We start from the raw sequence: 18,729 nt of genomic DNA on the forward strand, positions 1-18,729 counted from the left end.
GGGTGAGCAGAAGGGGGCGTGGCCTCACACTGCGCTTGTGCCGAATTCCAGCTGTAAGTGTTGTGGGGGAAATGATGTCCGGGTTGGGCTCCTCGGCCCGGCGGCAGCCGGGAGACCCGCACTGCACAGGCGCAGACCGAGCACTCGCGTCAAAAGACGAAGAGAGCGCGCGCTCCCCACGTTCTGCGAGCTGGGCTGCCAGGCATTCGTCTCCGCCGTGACTCCCGCGGGGCAGGGCTGAAGAGCGATGCCCCGGGAGATCATCACCCTGCAGCTGGGCCAATGCGGCAACCAGAGTGAGCGAGCGAGCGAGCGCCGGGCCCCTCCAGTCTCCGGTTCTGCCTCTTCGGGTCCCACCCAGTGCTTGGCATCCTCCAGTCCCCCTTTCCCTTCCATGAATCCCCTGCCCTATTGCGCATGATGAACACATCCCAGATGGAGAGCCGCACCTGGGCTGTGACAGCTCCCAGATCAGGTGTCTTGGGTGCAGCCTCTGAGTGTGACAGCTTCTGAGCCTAACCCTGGGCTCCTGAGGCCTTGCGACTAGCAGACCCAGGCATCTCTCCCTATCCCCCAGTTGGGTTCGAGTTCTGGAAACAGCTGTGCGCCGAGCATGGTATCAGCCCCGAGGGCATCGTGGAGGAGTTCGCCACCGAGGGCACTGACCGCAAGGACGTCTTTTTCTACCAGGTGCCCCCAGCGACTTGGCCAGGGGGTCTGAGGGAAGGGCAGAGGCCTGGTACCGGGAAACCCGCTGGGCAGAAGAGCCAGGGCGGCTGGCTTGGAGCGGGGAGGGAGGGGCGGGGGCGGGGCAGGCAGGAGCCAGAGCTGGGAGGATGGAGGACTGGGCCTTAGCTGATTGGGCCCCCTTGCTGGATGCCCCTTGACAGGCAGACGATGAGCACTACATCCCCAGGGCGGTGCTGCTGGACCTGGAGCCCCGGGTGATCCACTCCATCCTCAACTCCCCCTATGCCAAGCTCTACAACCCAGAGAACATCTACCTGTCGGAGCATGGCGGAGGGGCTGGCAACAACTGGGCCAGTGGATTCTCGCAGGTATCTGGGTGGCCATCCCAGAAACCCCTGATGTTCCCTCCCCAGGGCAAGGCAGGCTCAGGCAGCCTGGGGATTTGACTAGACCAGACTGACAATAAATAAGAGACGAAGGGATACCCTGACAAGAGGGACAGCCAGGGAGAGGTTTATGCAGACTGCAAATCATTTGCAAAATAGCTTTTTTGGGTTGAGGGTCACGGCTGAGGCTCTGCTAGTCCCAGGGTAGAGTTCTTGGTGCTGAAAAGAGATACTCCTCAGAACCTTCATCCTGACCCTCCCTCCCATGTCTCTCTCTACAGGGCGAGAAAATCCACGAAGACATTTTTGACATCATAGACCGAGAAGCAGATGGAAGTGACAGCTTAGAGGTGAGGCTCTGCCCCGCTGAAGGGAAAACAAGGCTGAAAAGTGCTGGGGAAAGGTCAGGACGTACCTGAACAGGTGGTGTGATGGGGCAATTCTATTCAAAACTAATTTTTTGAGTATCCTATGTGAGATATCAAAGTAAATAAGGTACAGTACTTGTCCTCAAGGAGATCCTAATCTGGATGGCATCAGCTCCTTAGGCATGAGTCTTCCTTCCCAAGCAGTGTCAGCCTGGATGGACACAGAAGAAGCCTTGAGACATGAGTGTGTTGGGAGTGGGGAATGAGACAAGCCTGAAGCCTCTCCCCCACATCCCTGGAGACTGCCTCTCCATCCCTCCCCATGCAGGGCTTCGTGCTGTGTCATTCCATCGCTGGGGGGACAGGTTCTGGCCTGGGCTCCTACCTTCTCGAACGACTGAATGACAGGTAAGCCTATGTTTGGGGAGAGGGCATTAGCCCTGGTTCCCTGGGTAAGGTCTTTCCTTTTTATCCCTTTTTTTCTCTTGGACTGGAAGGCCTGGCACTGTGGCTTTGAGTCATTGGTAGGAACAGAGCCTGGCCATCCAGGGAACATCTTGGAAGCAAGAACACCCAAGAGGGGGTTTGCCTAGGGAGAGGAGGGACCTTAAGGGTTTGATGGGTTTGATGCTTTAGGTTTATTCTTTTTTGACTCTGGGCTCTGAGCACTCAGTTCTGCCCTGGCCCCCCCTTTTGTACCAAGAGCTTGGTGACACTTGGAAAGGAATGGCCCTGTTAGCTCTAGAGAAGACCAAGATAGGCAGTGATGGGAGTCCTTCCAATTCACTGTGTCACGTTCCCTTTTCCCTCTTCTTCACCCCCAGGTACCCCAAGAAGCTGGTGCAGACGTACTCAGTGTTTCCCAACCAGGACGAGATGAGCGATGTGGTGGTCCAGCCCTATAACTCCCTGCTCACGCTCAAGAGGCTGACCCAGAACGCAGACTGTGTGGTGAGCACCGGAGAAGGGAGTAGGGGGCTTTGATCCACCTCCTCAAACCAGTGAGACATGGACACCTGACCTTCACAAGCCCCTGCCCAGAGAACAGAGGACCAACAAAGCCATACCCGGTGGCCCAAATTATGAACTAAGGACTTGACTCCAAGTTGCTTATAGTCCCTTTAGGCAGTAAGGCTCTCAAGAAAGTGTATACCCCCCGACATATGTCCCCAGTTAGCCTATTTAATGCCTATTCATGCTTAAATTCTCAGCCCAAGGGTCACTTTCTTAGTCAGATCTTCCCTGACCGCCCATTCAAGGTCAAATTCCTTTGTACGTATTTCAGGCTGTAACTATACTTTTCTGTGAGGGGCACAGACCGTGCCTGTTTTATCCGCCATGTATCTCCAGAGCCAGGCACAGTGAATGGCACATGGGGACAATCCCATTTGTTTACTGGGGGGTAGAAAAGTGTCTTGTGATGCCCCTAAGACAGTGCCCCTTTTTAAAGCTAACACACCTACGTCCTGGCTTTGGAGTTTAGAGGGGGCTAAGCTAATAACTTATCTCTCTGCCCGCTTTCTCCTCAAAAAGGTGCCGTGACCCTCTTCTGTCCCCCCCCCCACCAGGTGGTGCTGGACAACACAGCCCTAAACCGGATCGCCACCGACCGCCTGCACATCCAGAACCCGTCTTTCTCCCAGATCAACCAGCTGGTGAGCCCCCACTCCTGGACTCCCTGGGCTGGAGCCCCCCTCTCACCGGACTGTCGTCTCGGGAAGGGAGCCCTGTCCCCGGGGCCGCGGCCCACGACGCGCGCTGCCGTCCGCAGGTGTCCACCATCATGTCAGCCAGCACCACCACCCTGCGCTACCCCGGCTACATGAACAACGACCTCATCGGCCTCATCGCCTCGCTCATCCCCACTCCTCGACTCCACTTCCTCATGACGGGCTACACCCCGCTCACCACGGACCAGTCGGTAGGAGCAGCCCCGGCAGGCCCTGCCCTCGCCTTTCTCTCCCCCTGCTGCCCCGGGAGCTGCCCCTTGAGGCCCCCAGAGGCTCTGTGCTCGGGGACTGGTACGGACCGTCCGACTCCACGCTGACCTGCTCTCCTCTCCCCTCTGCCTCTGGCTCCCCGCAGGGCCCGGGCTCTGTGGGGTCTGCGGACGCTCCCACACAGGGGCATGCCCTTGCTGAGCTGAGGAGGGCTAAGAACCTCTCTCCTGGTCCCAGAGCAGAGAGGCTCAGTGCAGACCTGCATCTCGAGACACTTCCCCAAGAGACCGCACTAGCCCGAGTCTGATGGGGCTCAGGCATTGGCCTGGGCCCTGGGGCCCACTGTCCCCTCAGGTGGCCAGCGTGAGGAAGACCACGGTCCTGGATGTCATGAGGCGGCTGCTGCAGCCCAAGAACGTGATGGTGTCCACAGGCCGGGATCGCCAGACCAATCACTGCTACATCGCCATCCTCAACATCATCCAGGGGGAGGTGGACCCCACCCAGGTAGGTGAGGCCCCTTCGTGCCACCCCCGGAAGCCACGGGGTAGAGGAGAGGCTACCACCACCACTGTTGTGCGTTGTGTGCACCCCCTCCCCCCAGGTCCACAAGAGTCTGCAGAGGATCCGGGAACGGAAGCTGGCCAACTTCATCCCCTGGGGCCCTGCCAGCATCCAGGTGGCCCTGTCAAGGAAGTCTCCCTACCTGCCTTCGGCCCACCGGGTCAGTGGGCTCATGATGGCCAACCACACCAGCATCTCCTCGGTGAGCCTAATCTCCTGGTCTTCTTTGACCACTCTGTTCCACTAGCCACTCTTATCATTCTGCCCCATTCCATTCCAGCCCCTTATCTCGCACTGGTTCCCATCCTGGAGATTTCTATCTCTTTCAGCTCTTTGAAAGTTCCTGCCAGCAGTATGACAAGCTGCGGAAGCGGGAGGCCTTCCTGGAGCAGTTCCGCAAGGAGGACATCTTCAAGGAGAACTTTGATGAGCTGGACACGTCCAGAGAGGTTGTGCAGGAACTCATCGACGAGTACCACGCAGCCACGCGGCCAGACTACATCTCCTGGGGCACCCAGGAGCAGTGACTTCCTCCCCACCACTTCCCCTGGACAGTAAGCACAGTCCCCATAATGCCTGGTCCCTGTGACCCAGATTCCCCTCCCCAAAAACCTTTCTAGATTCATCTCCAGCCCAGGCACTGGCCCTACTTCCTCCCTTCTCTGCCCTGACCTTTGATATGCTTGTTTAGCTCTAGTGAAGTAATAAAGCTTTGTCGTGAATATAGTCAGAGCTTGGTTGTGGATGTAGTCAGGGCTTGGTCTGTGAATATGGGGGGATGAGACATGTTCCCTCCCAGTTCCCAGGCATGTGGCCTTTACCTGCTCTAGCTTCCTACCAGTAGTCCGGGTATCAGTGTGGTCACTGTTTCCATTGGCATACCTGGCCTAGAACCAGGCTGCTCTACTGGAGTCAGCCCTACCTCTCGAGATTACAGAGGGTTACTGAAGTCTGCTCTGTCCTCGGTGCCTAAGCTCCTGCCCCAGGGTGGATCAGCATTGCCCCAGACTCTTCCACTCAGGGAGTAGGCCGTGGGGCCTAGTGAAGGAGGGCCTGCAGCATCTGAGCAGGTCAGGAAACCTGGGACTCTGGATTCCCAGCGCCCAAGGCTATCAGATCCTCAGGAACGCAACCCAATTCAACCTAACTTGGTAAAGCAGGAGCGGAACTCAGGAGTAGGGCTGAGCCCATCCTGATAAGGTGTTTGTTTATCTGTGCCAGAGAAGTTCTTGGGTCTGATCCTGCCCCAAGCTTCTCTCCATTCCAGACCCAAAGCAGTAGGCACACCGAAATGGACCCAACGAGGGCCCAGAAGCTGGACACTGGGGTAGGAACTGGGTAGCGCCAGGCCTGATGACTCACTGCCTTCCAGCCTCAGAGACGCCAGGAGGCCACCCCTGTGCCACTCAATGGAGAAGTGAGTGTGAGTAATTGCCAGCTTCCAAAACTGCCCTGTTGCCTGCCCCACCCAGCACCCTGTGGCAGCCTGCTGGCAAGGAGGAGGTTAAATCCAGAAGGTCATGGAGGGTGGAGCCCTGTGGTGTCCAGACTCCCCTCCGTGCTGGTAAAAGCCCAGAATGTGGGCGTCCCCAGGGGTGGAGTGCTGAGCTATGGGACTCTAACTTGTCCCACTGACAACACTCCCACAGGAAGCGTTTGTGTAAATAAGGATTTTTTTTTTTTTTTTTGCTTCTCTTCTACAAATAAATTAAGAAACAAACTAGAAAATTGTCTGCACCCATTGCAGCCCTTAGGTGTGGGGTGCGCCCTGTCCCTGCAGGGCCAAAACGGTCCATGGTTTCCTCAAATCTCAGAGCAGTCCAGGTCCAGGCTGGAGGCAGAAGGGAGGTCGTGACCTCTTGGCAGGCTCAGTCCTGCAGCTGCCCCAAACAACCAGACTGTCCCTGGGGCTCGTCCAGGCCCGGGTGCTGGCTGGGAGGGGAGGTGTCTGGCAGGTCTTGGCATGGAGGAGAAGGGCTGCTGCAAGGCCTCTCGGGGGAGGGATTGGGCAAGTAGGCATTCACCAGCTGCATGATCTCTTCCACCTAAGAGAGGGCAGAGGTCACAGGGCAGTAGGGGCCACTGGGTTCTCCTTTGTCTCATCTTCCACCCAGGCTCCTCACCGGGGCCTTCCGAGAGCTGCCCCCCTGCAACCTTTCCCTCCTCACCATGGCGCTCTCCCTCACTCATTATGTGCCAGTCACACTTGTGTCTTTCTGCTTCTCCAGGATGCTGTTGTCCTCCCAGGGCCTTTCCACCTGCAATATCCTCTACCTGGAATGCTGTTGCCCAGATCTTCCTGTGGCTAGCCTAAATGTCACCTCCAGTATCCCTTCCTGACTGTCCTACCTAATGCTATGACTCCTTCCAATCTCTTCGTGTCACCCCACCCTTACCTTGGTAGCATTTATTCCTGTCTTATATAGTTTTCGATTCCTTCTGGAGTGTCTGACAGCCTGCTCTAATGTAAGCGCCTTGAGCTTGTCTTTGATCACTGCTGGATCCCCGGTGCCTAGAGCTGTACCCGGTTCAGTGTTTAATAAAATGTTTCTTGACATCCTTTCCCTTCCTTCCTCCTTCCACACCCTCTTCCCACTCACCTGGGGGCTCTGCAGGAGGAGCTGGCTCTCTCCCACCCTCAGTGCCAGGGTGTGGGGGCCCATTAGCTGGCAGGCGGCCACATGGCCATAGCTGACACTGTGGACGGGCTCCGTCTCACCGGGCCGGGAGAGGGACATGGCCTTGGCCCCCAAGCCCAGGCATAGCTTCTGTGGAGTGCCCCCACCAGGCTCCTACGGACAGATAGGTAGAGTCAGGGTGGAAGGAGGGGACCCCGCAGCATTATTTTTGGTGGTGGTGGGGGCGATGGCTGTGAGCAGGGAGTTTCCCCATCCCCTCTGTGATCCACACTGCATGTGTGGAGGGGCTTAAGGCTCCGGAGAGGTGAGAGCCCAAGGGCCAGGGTTTGGGAGGGGCAGCTGTGCTGGGCGGGGGGAGTGAAACGACCCACAGTGGGGCCTGTGGCTCTGGAGCAGAGGTGTAGGGCTTGGGCCGCCAGAGTCCCCTCTCCCTTCTCCCCCTCACCGTGCTCAGCTCCAGAACGTCATACCGAGCAGCGCCGAACCCTGGACACTGCGCCGCCAGAGCCAGGTAGGCAGCCATGGCCTCAGCTCGGCCCATGCCCCGTAGCCGCTTCCAGCCGCCCAGCACAGCGGCCACCCTGCCGGCGCCACCTCCTCCCTCGCGGGCCGCGCTTCCCGCCGTGCCGCCTGCCCCGCCGCCGCCGCCGCCGCCGCGCCGGGTCCGCTCCGCGCGCCTCTTGGCCCGGCCCGGGCTCCAGATCGCCCCGGCCAGCAGGGCGGCGGAGGGCGGAGGCCTGGGGACGGGGCGGGGAGGGTCCTCCCGCGGCGGGGGGGGGGGCGGCAGCAGGCGGTCCAGGCGCGGCAGGGGCGCCCTCGGGGAGAAGTCTCGGTGCAGGCTCTGCAGACGCAGCGCCGCCAGGGCGCGCAGCGTGTCGTCGGGCGGGGGCGGCCGGCCGCGCAGCAGCAGAGCGTGAGCCTAGGAGGAGGCACTGGGTGTCAGCGCGGGAGGGGCGGCGAACAGCCCCGGGCGTGCAAAATCTGAGGTCTGGGTCCGAGTAAAGCCTCCCGCGGTTGCCGTAACTGTTAAATGTGACGGCTCGGAAAGCGAGGGGTTCAGTCCGGGGGGGTTTTTGGGGGGGGGGTGTGTGAATGCCGGAGATGCTCACCTGCTCAAAGAGGAAAGGCAGTTCGTGACCGTCTGGGGACAGCCCCTCAGGGTGCAGGGGCCCGTGAAGACGCAGACATAGTCTCCAACCAGAGTCCGGCGAGTCGTCTAGCGCGGCTTCCTCCGCCGCCAAACTGCAGAAGAGATGAGGACTGGATGCCAGGCAGAAGCGGGACCCCCTCCAAGGCGCTGGACACCGCTGGCGGGGGTGGGGGGAGGAGCGCGACCATGCTGGGGGCGGGGCCAGATGTTTGGGACGCCTGGAAACCCGACAGCAAACCGCCCGCGGGCAGGGCCCCTCTGTGAACCAGCAAACGTGACTGTGCAGGGCAAGTGGCCAGCGCTCGGAAAACGTTTGCACAGGGATTGAACGGAGCTGAGAGGCAGATGGGTTAACGGAGAGCGGGGCTGGGGCTGGACATTTACTTCTCAAACCTGGTGAGCACGTCGGCCATGAGAGTGCCCCCCGCCAGGGCTCGCTCCTGGGCTCCTCGCTGCTCGTACAGCGCGAATGCGTTGCGGCTCCGGGCCAAGCCCAGCCGCCCCACCAGCTCTCGAGCAACCTGGGGCGGAGGAGGAATGGGAGGAAAGTCAGGCCGCGCCGGGGTCTCGCCAACTGGAGAGCTCTTTCAGGTCTCCCGGTCCCGACACCCCTCCCCCCCCCTTACGCAAATGATGCATCTCAGACTTGCGCAAACCTAGAGCCCATTAATCAGGACAGCTGGGCATGGGAAGCTGGGAGGAGGGGTTGAGGTTTCAGGGGTCTTTTCTGGCCTTACCTCGCCCGCCGTGGTGTGGGAGTCTATGGCCACAGGGCAGGCACCAGCCCCCGGACAGTGCACGGTGCATAAGAGCTCCTGCCGTCGGCTCAGCGCTGAAATCTCTGCCAGCGAAGGCACCAGCTCCCGGCCGCGCGTCCGGCCCAGCGCTTTCCTGATGAAGCGCGCGTAGGCCGCCAGTTCTGTGTCCGGGAGCGCCTGCTCCGTCCTGGGTTAGGGAAGACCCGAGGGTCAGTGCCCAGAGGGCTTTCCTTCTCCCTCTCCCTCTCGCCTTCTTATCGTCTCGTTTCTTTCCTCTCATGGATTCCCTCCCTTCCAACTCAAGTTGCTTGAAGGTAGCCACCAGCTCTCTTCTGAATCTACCCTTGGAGCACTGCATGGAGCTGAATTACTTTCAAAGGCCCTGACAGCTCTCTCCGAACCTCCCCCTCCCACTTGCCAAAGTCTCCCTGATCCTCCTTCGAGATGAAATCCAAAATCCAGTCCCATTCCACTCTGCAACCTAAAAGCCCTGGCTGGACTGCCTCAGCCCGGAGGAAAAGCAGCCCTTAGTAATTCCTCTTGCCCAAAGGGGGGCGCCTCTTGTAATTCCTCCGCCCGAAAGTGGGATATGATCTTGTCGTTCCCACAAAGACGCTGTACATATTAGCAGCGGTCAAGTCTCTTCCCTTCTTTGGCTGGAAGTTCTCCACCCGCCAATTTGGCAAGGCCTGTCATTCTCTCCCAGCCCTGTAGCTCCCTCCCCGCCCCTCCCCCTCACCTCTCCAGATGCCCCAGGAGGTGCCCCCGCACAGCTCCCCCGGGCCGGAAGGTGCAGCTCATGCAGGTGAGGAGCTGCCAGTACCGAAGGGCCGCGGGGTCTTGGGTAGCTCGGGGCCCGGGGGGCCCTGCGGGGCCCGAAGTCTGCTTAGCCAGCTGCAGGAAGAGCTCGTCGCGGAGCGCGGGCAGGTCCCGGCAGGTTTGGAGCACACCCTGCATCAGGGGCCCGGGGCGCCGCGCCCCCTCCAGCGCCTGCAGAGCCAGGAACAGCCGCACCGCCTCCTCGCGCAAGGGTGCGTAGCCCGGACCTGCGGGAGGGTGGGGGCGGAGGGACGGTTTGGAGAGGGGACACAGAGCTGGGCCCTGGAAGGAAGGCATGAACCAGGGAAAGGTCAGAGGGAGTGTAAGGGGACAGGGGGTGGCAAGGAGGGGAGAGTACGAACGACAGGAAGAGTGAAGGGAAAGCAGTGGTCCCCACAGAGCCTCCCAGGCCCCTCCCCGTCCGGAGCCCCTAAGGCTGCACTCTGAGTTAGTGAGCTACAGGGGTTGACTAAAGGACACAGGTTCAAACCCCAGATTCTGTAATTGGGCACTAAGAGCCATCACCATGGGCCAGAAAACAGGCTGGACCAGGAGTCGGGAAACAAGGGATCTTCTCCCAGCTCCCCTTAATCTTCTAGTTTTAGAACCGGGACTGGTCACTATTCATTTTTGGAAAGAGATATAGCTGGATGAGGCCAGCACATTCTCCCAAAGTGCTGGCTTTTCCAGCACTTGTAAACATAGTATGACAGGGGCTCAAGAGTATAATGAAAAATAGAGTGTAAAAACTCACGAAGGAGTATCGGTAGTCAGAATGAGACCCATAGAGAAGGTGGTCAAAGGGGGCCTTTTTTCCTGTGCTGGCTTCCCTCTCCTCCACCCTGGGTATCAGTCTGGTCAGCTTCCATTCTCAGCCCTTTGAAAAGTGAGGGGCTGGGCCCCTTTTGGACTTCTAAGTCCTTGTCAAGTGAGGCATTCAGATTCCCCGTCCAAGGGACTGGAGCCATGCCACCACTCACCTGGGGCGCTGACACCGTAGGGCAGGGGCAGGAGTGGAGCATACAAGGCCCCACTGGTGTGCCTCAGAATTGGGTTCCGTAGGTAAATAAGGGCCACGGTCTCCGGGTCCCCACAACTCTCCTAGAAGCCAGGGAAGGGAGTCACAGGGATGGAAAAAGGGGCTCCCCATGAACTCAGAAAGCTTCTGGGTCCACCACCCTCCTCTTTCTCCATGAAGTCCCCTCTTTCACACCTGAATATCCCTAAGCAGCAGCTGGGTAGGGGTCTCCAGCGGCGCCTTGGAGGCGATCACTTCTCGCAGCGCCACCCCCCAGCGTTCGGCCTCGGCCTGGCGGGGGGAGCAGAGCCGGACGCTGTGCTTCCGGCCCGACACGGTCACTGACCACAGACCTGGGAAAAAGAGGCGGTGGAGGGCAATCAGGACCGGCTGGGGCCGATGCGCAGGGAGGTACAAGAATCCCCACGAAGTCTCACCGGTCTCCTTGGGACGGCGCTCTGGGCCGGTCACCGAGCACAAGCTGGTGAGCACGAGGCTCCCGAGGCGCCGCGCCCCCTTCCCGCTGCTACTGAACTGGTCCAGGGAGTCCCGGGTGAGCACGAACCAGGCCCGGCGCGGGGGCAACCAGGGCCGAGCCCCTCCTCCGCGGGGCTCTCTGTACAGCCAACCTGGGGGGAGGGGAGGGAGAAAAAGGGGGTGAGCAGGAGAAGACGTTATCCCCTGGAGGGTTGGGATTGAGACTTCCAGGGTGCATAAGGTGGGTCCCCACCTTTCACGACGACGTCCGGGTCCTCCTCAGGCGGCCCCTTCTCCGGGATGAGGCTCCGTGTCTCCTCCCAGCTCTGCAGCCTGGGCCAGAGGGGAGGGAGGGTTGGGCGAGGCTGTCGGTCCCGCACCCCGCCTCCAGGGGGCTCCTCAGTCGGGGCTCCCCAGACCGCGAGGGGAGCCTGCTCCTGGCCTGGACACCCCTCCCCCAGGCTGTGGGAACCGCTGGGCCGTTCTGACCTCGCACCAGAAATAGCCCAGACCCCCCCTTTCTCCCCGCGCCCCCAGTCGGACCGCCCCCCCGGGACCCCGGCCAAACCACAGCGTCCGGCGTAAGGCCTCTCCCTTATTGCACAACTGCGGGAGGGAAGACGGCGAGGATTGGGGTCCCGGGAACAGGCTGGGGGCTTCATACCCTGAGACGCAGGGGCCGAGCTCACCTGTCTGAGACCGGCCCGCTCCTCACCGGCTGAGTGAGCGTCACGTCCAGGGGGCCCTGGGGAAACAGGCGGGGGCAGCCCTCAGGATCACAGCCGTCAGCGTAGGATGCCCGTGGCTTCTGCCCCCCGGACAGCGCTGCTCAGGGAATTGAGGGATCAAGGAGTGGGGTCGTGACTGTGAGGGAGAGAGCTGAAGCCAGGAGGTTGCCCTTTCTGCCAATCTCTACAGAACAGCCCCAGCTAAGAAGTCAAGGCTCCCGCCTTGTCTCTGTTTCCCTTTGAAGATTTAAATCAGGGCTGGATACGGTGGAAAGAGCACTGTGCAGGGAGTCCAGTCGGGAGACCTGGGTTCTAGTAACAGTCTGACCACTAACTCGAACCACTAACTGGCTGTGGAACCTTCACAGATCCTCTCAGTCTTTGGGCCCTAGCTTCCCCATCTTCAAAAAGAGAGAGGTGGATGGAGCTCCTTCTTGTTGGGAGTCACCCCCTCCTCCTCATTTTCCCTTCATTAGCTGGCAGACAGGCAGGTGGTGGGCACAGAGGTGGATGACGGGAAGAGGGACTCCTTCAGTGTATGGCTTTCTCCAAGAACATCTTATGCCCTCCCACAGACATCCCTGAAACTCAACCGTAAGCAGAGACCCTCCCTCCCCCTTTGCTAGGGCTCAGGAAGGGCAGGCTGAAAAATGGCACACACTCTCCAGGGGAGGTACAGTTCAGGATTTTGCCCTTCTCCCCCCTGCCCTGGAACTTCAACAGGAGACTGGGGTCTGAGAGAGTCCAAAAACCCGTCCAGGAGCCAGGTCAGGCAGGAACTGTGCCATGGTCCCATTGCACCCAGACTGTTAAAGCCAGGACGGGGAGGTGGGGGAGGGGGGACAGGGACACCTGTCCCCAAGCTCGGGGGAGGGGGGTGGAGGTGGAGCATGAGGGAGGCAATGGCGTGGTTCACAGAGCCGGTCCTGCCCAGGCTGGAAGCTTGGGGACGCCTGGGTCCTGTGCCTTCCTGGGACGCAGATCCACCTCTTTTCTGGAGGGTTCAAGAGGAGTTCTCAGCCACACCACCGCGGGGGCAGGTGCTGACCACTCTCTTAGACCAAGTCTCCTAATCGCAGTCCCCTGCTTCCCTCCCTCCACCCCCCTCTATATTTATCCGCCCTCCGCCTCCGCCAGGTGCTGGCGCCGGCCCCAGCGGCGCAGCCCGCCCCACCCGGGCACCGAGCCACCGGGCCTGCTGGGGACCCCTGAGCGGGGGATGGGAGCCTGACCCAGGCCATAGCACACGGGAGTCTGGTTGCGGGTGTGCAGGGGAATCCGGGAGGGGACCTCAGGGGATGGAGGTCTTCCAGACCAATCGAGCCTCAGTTTCCCCACGGGGAGATTCCACAAAACCGGGGAGCCAAGTGTCCCTCACCATCCCCGCAGGGATTCCCCAGGAGCCTCACCAGGGAGGGCTGAGAGTTCTGTCTTGAGTGGCAGGGTAATGACGAGGGGTCCTCGAAGAGTCGTGGCCCCCAGCTCCCTCTCCGTGGGGTCCCTGCCACGGACCCCAATCTGAGGATGCCTTCTCCCCCTCTCCCAGGTCCCCGCGTCGGGAGCTCCGGCATCTGGCCCCAGCACTCAGCGCTCACGAACTGGGAGCGGAGCGGACCCAGGCGTCCGAGCCGCCCAGCCGGCCTCGCCACATTCCTCGGCGCTGGCGGAGGCGGAAGGAGACGGGATGGGACGCGGGCCCGGCGGGGAAGGGAGAGGCAGGGCCAGGTCGCGCCACGCGTGACGCCTCCCCTGCCTCGGGGCCCCTAGCAGGTGGACAGCGCCCAGCATGTGGCGCGAGGCCCACAGGCACATCCCGAGTAGGGCTGCTCCTTGAGCTCCCGGGGGCTCCTGGCCCCCCAGGCAAAAACCTCTCCCACGTCCCCGTCCGCCAAGAGCACGGCGTTTGGCTGGAGTCTGGAGCAGGATCAGACGTGACGGCCGCTTGTAGTGAGAGAGATTGAGACAAGGCTCCAAACCCCCAGGGACTTACCCTCCCGCCGCCCGCTGGACTCGGGGTCCGCAGCTCAAAGGTCTCCTCGTCCTCGTCCTCGTCCCCGTCCCCGCTAAGCTCGCCGTCCCCGTAGTCCCGGTGCAGAAGAGTAAAGCCTCGACGGCAGCAGAGGAGCCACCACAATCCCCCGGGGAGAGGCATCCGGGCGAGCAGCCGGGGGATGGGGGCGCGGGCAGCCGGGCCGAGCTGCAGGGGGTCGGAGAAACTGGCGGGGCTCCGACCCCAGCGGGGGAATGATGCGGCGGGAGGAGGGGAAGGGAGAGGGGGACAAGGAGGAGGCAGTGTCGGCGCTAGGGTGCAAGGGGTCGCTTGCTAGAGCCTGCGGGGGGCTCCGGGTCTGGGCCCCCGGAGGGGGAGGGGGAAAGAGTCCAGGGCTGGGGGGGGGGCAGCAATGTCCGGAGCTGGGAAGTAGTGTCCGTTGTAGTGTCCAGCCCTGTGGGGGGCAGTGTCCGGTGCAATGTCCGAGGTGGGCAGTTGTCCAAGCTCCAGGGAGGGTCGTGTCCGGTAGGGTGTCCGGTGGCCGGGGCCCGGGCCGCGCGCGCTGCGCTCCCTGCAGCCCCGGGACTGGCGCGCTAGGGGCGCGAGCACAGCGCCGGGACCCCGCCTCCCCAACCCCCTCCCCTCTGAGGCCCCCCCCACCTTTCCCTCTTCTTTCTCTCCTCCCTTCTTTACAGGGCAGGGTGCAGTTTTCGTCACAGCCTCCCCTGCCCAATCCCTGTGCCTGGCGCCGGGCGCGGCCACCAATCAGGCCACTGAAACCGCGGCGGGTTGCATCATGTGCCCCTGGCTTGGTGACAGCGGGGAGGAGCAGAGGAATAAGGAGGGAGGGGGCGGTGCGATGTCAGCCACGCCCCCGTCCCTGAGGTCGGACGCGGAGTGCTAGTGATGTCACGGAAGCCCGCCTTCATGCCCTTGTTTTAACTCTTGGCTCACCAACCAACAGATTAAAACCCTCTGGAGACGGAGCTTTGGAGAACGAAGGGCATAGGGCATAGAGGAAGGCCCCGACTGCTGCTCTCTCAACTCCTGTCTCGTCTCAGGGTCCCTGAGAAAGGAAAGATCTTCAGCTGCCTGCGCCAGGCACAGCTCTAGAGGCGGCCCTCCGTCCCTGGATGGAGTAGTCCAATTTTTTGGTCTGAGTCACCTCCTTTTTAAGGTGAAGAAGCTGAGGCAGAGACTCGGGAAAGTGCAGACCCAGGTCGGAAATAAAACCTAATTCTGAGCGCACAGCTCACTGAACTCTAGTGGGGAGAGTGATTTAAGATTCAAGGGAATTCTTTGGTCTTGGAATAGAGTGGAGGTCTCTCAGGGTGAATAGCCTGAGGTTCTGTGTCAGAAGGGGTTAAGCGAGGCGCTAAAAGGACGGGGCGAGGCCGGGCCGCGGACGGGGCGGGGCCAGGGCGGTCGCGGGCGCGCGCGTGCGTTGCTGACTCAGCGGCTATTCCCGCGGTCTCCGGTGGAGGGTTCCAGGTTGGCCCCCCGTGGCTGGCTTGTAGGACCTTTGGGAGATCAGCGCCATCTCCGGGCCTTCCCCGGATCCTGTCTTCTGGTGGCGGTGGCTTTCGGTCTCAGCCGCCGGAGGCTCTAGGAAGGAAGGCTTGCCCGATCTGGGCGGGGCGGGACAGGGCGGGGACGTCGGGCCAGCGCCTCCCTTGAGACCTCCTCGCCACGCCACGCCCTTCTTGCCCCGGGTCCCCGCACTCCAGGCTGGAGTGGTCGGGGCAGCTTTGCTGACCGGATATTAAACTGCGAGAGTTGTCGCACGTGAACACCATCCTGCCTACCGTGCTCGTGTAAAACAAAGACCAGGCATCAATGCGACCGTCTCTAGAGGCATCCCGGCCTTGCCCTCGCCCCAGATGACAGTGGCCAGCACTGAGATTTCCTGGAGATGGAGACGTTCGAACCATATACTCTCTTCCCTGTCTGGATCCCAGGCCCTTGCCTGCAGGAAAGTTCTTTCCGATGTCTAACCTCTCTCTTTCCGGCAGGCTCAGTGCATTTCCTCTGACCCTGTCCCCAGGGAAGATGGAGAACGGCAGTCATCCCCAACCCCACCACGCCCATGATAACGACTCTGGAAATTTTCAAATTGGAACCCTCTCCTTGGTTTTTCTCCAAGGTGAAAAACTCCGACTCAACTTTTTCAATTACCTTTTTCTTTTTTTCTTTCTGCCACAGAACCTCAGAAGGGACCTTAAAGTGGTAATCTAATCCAAGAGCCTACCCCAAACGGGAATCTCCTGGCCACTGTCCCTGCCTACCACCACACCACGCACAGGCACACACAGTTCCCAACAGCCTTGGCCTGAACATTCCGGAGGCCAGGAACTCGGTACTTGCTAAGGCAGCCATTACTGGATAGCACTGTGGTTGTTAGAAAGCTCTTCCTTGTGCTACTTTAAGAGGAACCCCAGCCCTCCTCGTCTGGCAGCTTTCCCACCTCACATCTTGTTCGCAGAGACCAGGTGAAGGTGGAGGGGGTGACAGTGCCTAGAGCTTCAGCAGCCTCAGCAGCTCTGCACCCCCACCCAGACTCTCAGCGCCTTCCACTCACAGCCAAGCCAGTTGAAGGGGGAGGCGGAACCCACCGGTTCCAAGTCGGTGACTCAAAAATAGTAACAGTTGTTGGGTTGCATCTCATTTCCATGTTATCGATTTAATGTGGCAAAGTACAGAAGCAATTCCTTTAGGTCCCTACCTCCTTCTCAGTGTTCCCCCACCTACTCCCTTTTCCCACTACCCTCCCTGGAATCCCCCCCCCCCCCCCCCCCCCCCTTGATTCGCAGCCCTAGTAGTCCCAGGAGGAGACACTGTGGGTCTCAGTGGGAGCCGAACAGGAAGAGAGGCGGGGCGGGCGGGGGCAGCGGCCGCGGGGGTGAGGCCCTGGGCTGCAGCTTCCACCCCGCAGCAGCCTCCGCAGGTCCTGGCGGAAGCGCAGGCCCAAGAAGGCGTAGAGCACGGGGTTGAGGCCGCAGCGGGCCAGGGCCAACCCTCCGGTCACCAGCAGCGCCAGATCCTTGCGCTTGCTGGCAGGGCAGCTCCGCTCGCGGGCAGCCAGTAGGTCGGCCGTATCCAGCAGCAGGGCGAGACTGTAGGGCAGCTGCAGCACCACGAAGGCCGCCACCAGGGCCACAACGACGCGCAGCGCACGCCGGCGCTCGGGCCCCCTGGCGGCCAGCAGCGTGCGGCCCAGGAGCGCGTAACAGGCGGCCATGACGCCGAGCGGCAGCGCGAAGCCCAGGACCACCTGCGCCATGGCGCTTGCCCCCTTCACCGTCTGCGTGAGGCCCTCGGGGAAGACGAGACGGCAGCGCCGCTGGCCTTCCCGCTGCCCGTCCTGGCTGAAAAGGAGAGCCGGCAGCGCCAGAAGCAGCGACAGCAGCCACACGATGGCTGAGACCACGTGTGCGCGGCCCCGAGCAGAGGGCCTCGGTCCAGCGGGAAGGGCCCGCGCGATGGCCACGTAGCGATCGGCGCTGATACAGGCCAGGAAGAGGAAGCCGGCGTGGAAGGAGGCGGAGTAGAGGCCCGAGATGGCGCGGCAGGTGGCACTTCCCAGACTCCAGCCCTGCAGAGCCCCGGCTGCGGCAAAGGGCAGGGTTAGGGCCAGCAGAAGGTCGGCCAGGGCCAGCTGGAGCAGGTGGGCAGAAGTGGGCGAGCGGACAGCACGTCGGGCTGCCAGATGGGTGGCCAGGACCAGGCCATTGCCAGCCAGACCCAGTGCAGCCACCACCAGGGAGACACTGGGTTGGAAGGCCCTACTGAAGGCCTGGACATCCGCCTTGTAGCAGAGCTCTGGCAACGGCTCGACGGAGTATGCCTCCTCATCCTCCCCCGAGTAGGGGCCCCAGGAGACCTGGGGAGGGCAAAATGAGAGAGACCTTATGAGACATCTTCCCACACACCTCCCCCTCCCACACATACTTTCCAAGCTGGGAGCTGCTGTGTGACAACAGTATAGAGGGAGAAGATACAAACTCTTCTCCAAACTCTTCCTAACATACCCTCCAACAGGCCTTGGCTTCCACTGCACCCCTCCTGCCTCTGCATCCAGCTTCCTGGCCGACCTTGACTTTTCTGGATCTCAGTTGCCTGATATATAACGTGGAGATTAGAAATCCTGACCAGCCCAAGTGGCACAGTTGTTTGAAATAAGGAAGATAATGGATGTGAAGCCTCTGTGCTCTCCTTAGGCCAAGGTTTCTATTATTAATAAATCTTGGAGCTTCCGTTCTGTTTGCAGCGCCCTCTCCTGGAAAGAACACCCACATGCAGGCTTTGCCTCGGAGCTGGTCCCTGGACTCCACGGCATGATGTGGAGAGGGTTTCAAAGGTCTTTTCCTTTCTCCCCTCCCCTCCCCACCTCTAACCTCCAGTACAGGTACACTGAACTACTCATGACTGGGGGAGTGGGGGAGTCTCAAGGGTTACGGCTCAGGTTTTCTGGTCTCTGTTGCAACCTCGGACCTCTAGGTTCAGCTCACCATTCCCCTCAGCCCGGTCCCATCCCCCAACCCCAGCCTCACATCACCAGCCCCATCTGTCTGGAAGGTCCCTGGTCCCAGATGGCTCCAGATACCCTGGATAGGTCAAAACATGGCAGAAGCTTGTTACCAGGTGGAGAATCCCATCTCTTTGCCTTACCCTCCCTCTCTATAACCCTTCCCCCCTCAGCCCCCACTCCCACCTGCTCTGCGGGCTCCGTCCCCATCTCTGGCTACACAGGTTTCTGAAGTATAGCCACTGGGGAGAGAAGTTAAACTAGAGGGACAGGAAGGAAGGGGCGGGGAGAGGGACCAAGAGGGCGGTGGGGATTAGGGTCTGTGGGCTCTCTTTACCTAACTTTCCCATTCCACCCCCTATTTTTGTTTTCTCTTTGCCCTGCCAGTAGAAAAAGAATGGGTTTGGGAATATCATCATTTGCTAGCTACCTGTGTGATCTTGAGTAAGCTTACCTCTTTGAGCCTCAGGTTTTTCATCTGCAAAGTGGAGTAAGGTAAAAATGTCGAATTCACAGGGTTATGAGAGTGCCTAGCACAGGTGCCTGAGGCATAATTTGCCTTCAGAAAATGTTAGATTCTTTTACTTACTCTTCTCTCCATCTCCAGGTACTCACCCCCCCCCCCGCTTTTCTTGGATTTTTCGGGACCTCTCCACTGGCACTAGCCTTCCTTCCCC

At 60.7% G+C, this 18,729-nt stretch overlaps 3 protein-coding genes across 8 annotated transcripts; 1 reads left to right on the plus strand and 2 right to left on the minus strand.

The window, feature by feature from the left end:
- Nucleotides 1-243: 243 nt before the first annotated feature.
- On the plus strand, nt 244-4,887 carry LOC110573271 (tubulin gamma-2 chain). Of its 2 annotated transcripts, none has more exons than XM_021681739.2 (11): nt 244-296; nt 578-690; nt 891-1,058; nt 1,358-1,426; nt 1,773-1,852; nt 2,269-2,395; nt 3,013-3,099; nt 3,216-3,365; nt 3,739-3,891; nt 3,989-4,150; nt 4,278-4,887. In XM_021681739.2, exons 1-11 carry the CDS (start codon nt 248-250, stop codon nt 4,473-4,475), a joined length of 1,356 nt encoding a protein of 451 aa, XP_021537414.1. In that variant the 5' UTR covers nt 244-247; the 3' UTR covers nt 4,476-4,887. The 2 variants fall into 2 exon arrangements, with proteins under 2 accessions (XP_021537414.1, XP_044777414.1); XM_044921479.1 differs by having other exon boundaries at nt 248-296; nt 1,746-1,852; nt 4,278-4,650.
- A 662-nt stretch (nt 4,888-5,549) lies between these two features.
- Nucleotides 5,550-14,158, minus strand: PLEKHH3 (pleckstrin homology, MyTH4 and FERM domain containing H3). Of its 4 annotated transcripts, none has more exons than XM_044921382.1 (13): nt 13,528-14,158; nt 11,499-11,554; nt 11,063-11,142; nt 10,770-10,961; nt 10,528-10,685; nt 10,295-10,415; nt 9,235-9,541; nt 8,475-8,682; nt 8,131-8,258; nt 7,697-7,829; nt 7,033-7,506; nt 6,549-6,740; nt 5,550-5,993 (listed from the first exon to the last, which is right to left on the minus strand). In XM_044921382.1, the coding sequence occupies exons 1-13, from the start codon at nt 13,687-13,689 to the stop codon at nt 5,817-5,819; spliced, it is 2,388 nt and encodes a 795-aa protein (XP_044777317.1). In that variant the 5' UTR covers nt 13,690-14,158; the 3' UTR covers nt 5,550-5,816. The 4 variants fall into 4 exon arrangements, with proteins under 4 accessions (XP_044777317.1, XP_021537470.1, XP_044777316.1 ...); XM_021681795.1 differs by having other exon boundaries at nt 8,122-8,258; XM_044921381.1 differs by lacking the exon at nt 13,528-14,158 and adding an exon at nt 12,947-13,510 and having other exon boundaries at nt 8,122-8,258.
- Nucleotides 14,159-16,338: 2,180 nt separating this feature from the next.
- On the minus strand, nt 16,339-18,262 carry CCR10 (C-C motif chemokine receptor 10). 2 transcript variants are annotated; one of them, XM_021681680.1, is made up of 2 exons: nt 18,239-18,262; nt 16,339-17,407 (listed from the first exon to the last, which is right to left on the minus strand). In XM_021681680.1, exons 1-2 carry the CDS (start codon nt 18,260-18,262, stop codon nt 16,340-16,342), a joined length of 1,092 nt encoding a protein of 363 aa, XP_021537355.1. In that variant the 3' UTR covers nt 16,339. The 2 variants fall into 2 exon arrangements, 1 of the variants encoding a protein (XP_021537355.1); XR_002479904.1 differs by lacking the exon at nt 18,239-18,262 and adding an exon at nt 17,556-17,643 and having other exon boundaries at nt 17,396-17,407.
- Nucleotides 18,263-18,729: the final 467 nt, after the last annotated feature.

Source organism: Neomonachus schauinslandi, chromosome 15, assembly GCF_002201575.2.
Source record: "Neomonachus schauinslandi chromosome 15, ASM220157v2, whole genome shotgun sequence".
Lineage (NCBI taxonomy): Eukaryota > Metazoa > Chordata > Mammalia > Carnivora > Phocidae > Neomonachus > Neomonachus schauinslandi.